The sequence below is a fragment of the Orycteropus afer genome, unplaced genomic scaffold (assembly GCF_000298275.1).
Source record: "Orycteropus afer afer isolate SDZICR_OR568_19922 unplaced genomic scaffold, OryAfe1.0 scaffold00778, whole genome shotgun sequence".
NCBI classification, from domain to species: domain Eukaryota; kingdom Metazoa; phylum Chordata; class Mammalia; order Tubulidentata; family Orycteropodidae; genus Orycteropus; species Orycteropus afer.
The window spans coordinates 580,118-583,381 of NW_006922365.1; the positions used below are offsets into that span (position 1 = coordinate 580,118).

General features: G+C 43.9%; 1 protein-coding gene across 1 annotated transcript in view; it reads left to right on the forward strand.

The window, feature by feature from the left end:
• Positions 1 to 2,923, forward strand: part of ELOVL7 (ELOVL fatty acid elongase 7) — a 47,661-nt gene extending 44,738 nt beyond the window's left edge. Inside the window, exon 7 of the mRNA XM_007957694.2 lies at positions 2,714 to 2,923. Within this exon, the coding sequence (XP_007955885.1) occupies positions 2,714 to 2,923 (210 nt within the window). The remainder of the gene's footprint in view (positions 1 to 2,713) is intronic.
• The last annotated feature ends 341 nt before the right edge of the window (positions 2,924 to 3,264 follow it).

Sequence of the window (3,264 nt, forward strand, 5' to 3'; positions counted from 1 at the left end):
CTGCCCAACCTTCCTTCTGAGGAGTGGCTGGTGGGTTTGAACCTCCAGCCTTCTGGTTGGGAGTCAAATGCCTTAGGCACTGTTGTGGTTGCCTAGTGCTGCTCTGACAAGAATATACCACAAATGGGATGGTCTTAACAAACAGGAGTTTATTCTCTTACAGTTTGGAGGCTTTAAGTCCAACCAAGTTCAAAGTACCAGGCTCTAGGGGCTGGGCGAAAGCCCCTCAACCTTGGGGTCCAGCTCTGCCTCCTGCTCCTGGCCCACTAGAGCTTGCGGTGTTTCTTCACTCAGACAGCTGCTGGCTGCTGAGGCTGAGAAGCCCAAGGTTGACAAATAACAAGGTACAGTCTCGATGTTACCAAACCACATGGCAAGCCATTAGTTCAAGTTCATTATGAGTCTCAAGGTCGGCAGAGCATGGCAGGCTGCTGAATAATGACACGGCTACATGCAGGCTCCAAGAGTGCCATATGCTAGAGACTATTCCCCAAGGCTTCTGCTTATATACAGGAAGCAGACTACAGTCCCTAAGGCAGCTACTCAGCAGCTTCCAGTAGATTCCATCATGGAGTTGATTAACAATCTCATTATGGGGAATACTACATCCAGCTGCCCAGCCACTCAAACAGGCCCAGCCAAGTTGACACACAAACTGAACTACCACAGGCACTATGCCACCAGAGCTCCTACTAGCTACTACAGAGGATGCTTATAAAAATGCATTGAGGTAATTCAAAGGATACCGATGATGATGATGAAATGGTAATTAAAAGAACTATGTGGAAATCTTAACTATTGTTATCACTAGATGGATTACAGGTAATTGATGTTTATTTTCTTACAGAGTTTTACTTTCTAAGTTTTCCATAGAACACATGTTGCCTTTTAATCAGGAGAAGAACGATATCCACAAAACTCTGAACAGTAGCCTAGAAAGTACCCCTCTTTGGACTGTGTAGAATGCTTTGGCACACAGACCTCTCGAGCATCACTAGAAAGGTCACCACTGCTCTCTTATGCCTTTCAGTTTTTCTGTTACATTTGGCAGAAAGAGCATATTTTTAATCTATGAAGTGGAGGACAAGTGGCAGAAAAAAACGGACTCAGGGATACTTTTGAAAGAAGAGCTGTAATTAGAGTGTCATTATTTTCTAAAAATTGAAATACCTTGTCTTACAGCAGGACAGAATATTTGAAGTTGAAACTGTCCTAAACATTAAACCATAAGGTAGTAGTCTGATGTAGTTTTCATCAGAGTCAAGGACTCAGTCCAGAGACTTCCAAAGGAAAGCTGCTCTACTGGATCTCAGAGTAGTACAAGGGCTGCTGTGCACCAAAGGCATATCGAAGGCATGGCTGATATGGCAAATGCCCTGGGCACACTTGGAGGTGGTGGTGCCAGTGAGCATTTTCTGTTAGCCATTGCAGTTTCTAGCACCAGCTATGAGAGATCATAGAGCAAGTTAAAATGTATTTGAGAGCCTCTACAGGTCAAGGCAGACTGTGTGATCTTGCTCTGCTGAGCGTGGAAAGAGAAGAAACTGAAAAAAATGACTTTGAGCATGTCATAGACTAATTTTCATCAGTGAAAGCAAAGAAGATGCAGTTGTAATTTTCATGTAGTATCATAATGTATTAGGGAAAGGACTAACAAGCTTGATTTATACTTTTGGCCTGATATTATGGGAAAGTTGTCTAAAAGATGGGTGGACAGGGGTATGGTTTCAGAGCTTGCCGTAGGCACTATTTCCCTAGATATGCCTCTGCTCTGCACGGCTCTGGAGAACATTCAAATAGAGCTCCCTGGAGGTGTACACTTTGGATTTTGATACTATACCACACAATGGCACCACCAGGGAGGCTAGATTTAAGGTAACTGTAACCATAACAAAATTACCTACCTATGCAGCATGCAAAAACGGCAAGGAGGCCACATCTTCCAACCTCCTCTAACCCTACAAGAGGAAGACAGGATTACCAGCAGTAACCCAAGGCCTATTCCTACAAGGCCAGACATGCTGCCTCCCTCCAGCCCTTTCACCAACCGTTCCTCCCAAAGCACCCACCACCTCTCTCCTGGGTTCAATAATTCACTGCAGTGGCCACACAGAACTCACGGATTATGGGGTTTATTAGGGAAGCACCAGGCTACAAGTCAAGTTCAGGAAGAATGCTCAGTCTCTCTCCCAGCCCACCGTCCCTCAGCCAACAGTCTCTCACAGTCTCTTTCCCAGCAGTGCTGGTCCCTCGGTGTCTCACTCAGCGATGCGTATCTCTTTCCGGGGTGCGTGTCTTTTTCAGCAGCACATCTTCCTCAATCAGCAGTCAGAGAGAGTTCTGCCTCTAAGAGGTCTCCTTTTGGGCCCGGCAGGGTGGTCAAACTAGCCAATCATAGCATCAGAACTCTAAGCACGTAAGAGAGAGTGGGCACCTCCCAGAACGTTGTATTGTGCCACGCCCAACAGAAATACTCCAGGTGGACAACTTCAGCAATCAGGAGCTCCTCAGTTGCTCATAGAAAATCCCACCTTGGAGTTTATAAAGACTGATGGGTAGAAAAGCCACACTAAGTAATTTACTACACCGCACAGCACTAGCCTACGTATGGTTGGAGAGTGCTTAAATATAAATGAGTAAAGAGTACATTAAACAATTGTTGCATTGTCACTCTACATATCTGGAAAATTCTTTTCTCCCTTTCTTCTTTTAGGTCCAGTTTGTTATCGTCACCATCCACATAGGCCAGTTCTTTTTCATGGAGGATTGCGAGTACCAGTTTCCAGTCTTTCTGTACATCATTATGAGCTATGGATGCATCTTTTTGCTGCTGTTTCTCCATTTCTGGTACCGTGCTTACACCAAAGGTCAGAGGCTGCCTAAAACTGCCAAAAATGGAACCTACGAAAACAAACATCACTGAGATACAACCACAATGTCTATGGATCTGTTACTGAGCCTGAGAGCTTATCTTCCTTGACAATCAACAAATACATACAGTGGGTGGTCTAAAACCATTTATAACTTGAGGGTACCTGCAGTGAACTACTAATATGAATAGTTAAGTATTTAACCAGTGTAAGAATCCTTTAAACCATGGCAATATGAGGAACAGACATTATAATACAACAGACCGCAAAATTTCCCTCTGAAACTAGAGTATCTTTTTTATTAACAAATTCACCTCTTTGCAGACATATACGAAGTTAATTGCAAAATAGTCTTAGCAAAGTGTTCATTATCCCATCAGAAAAATTCACCTTG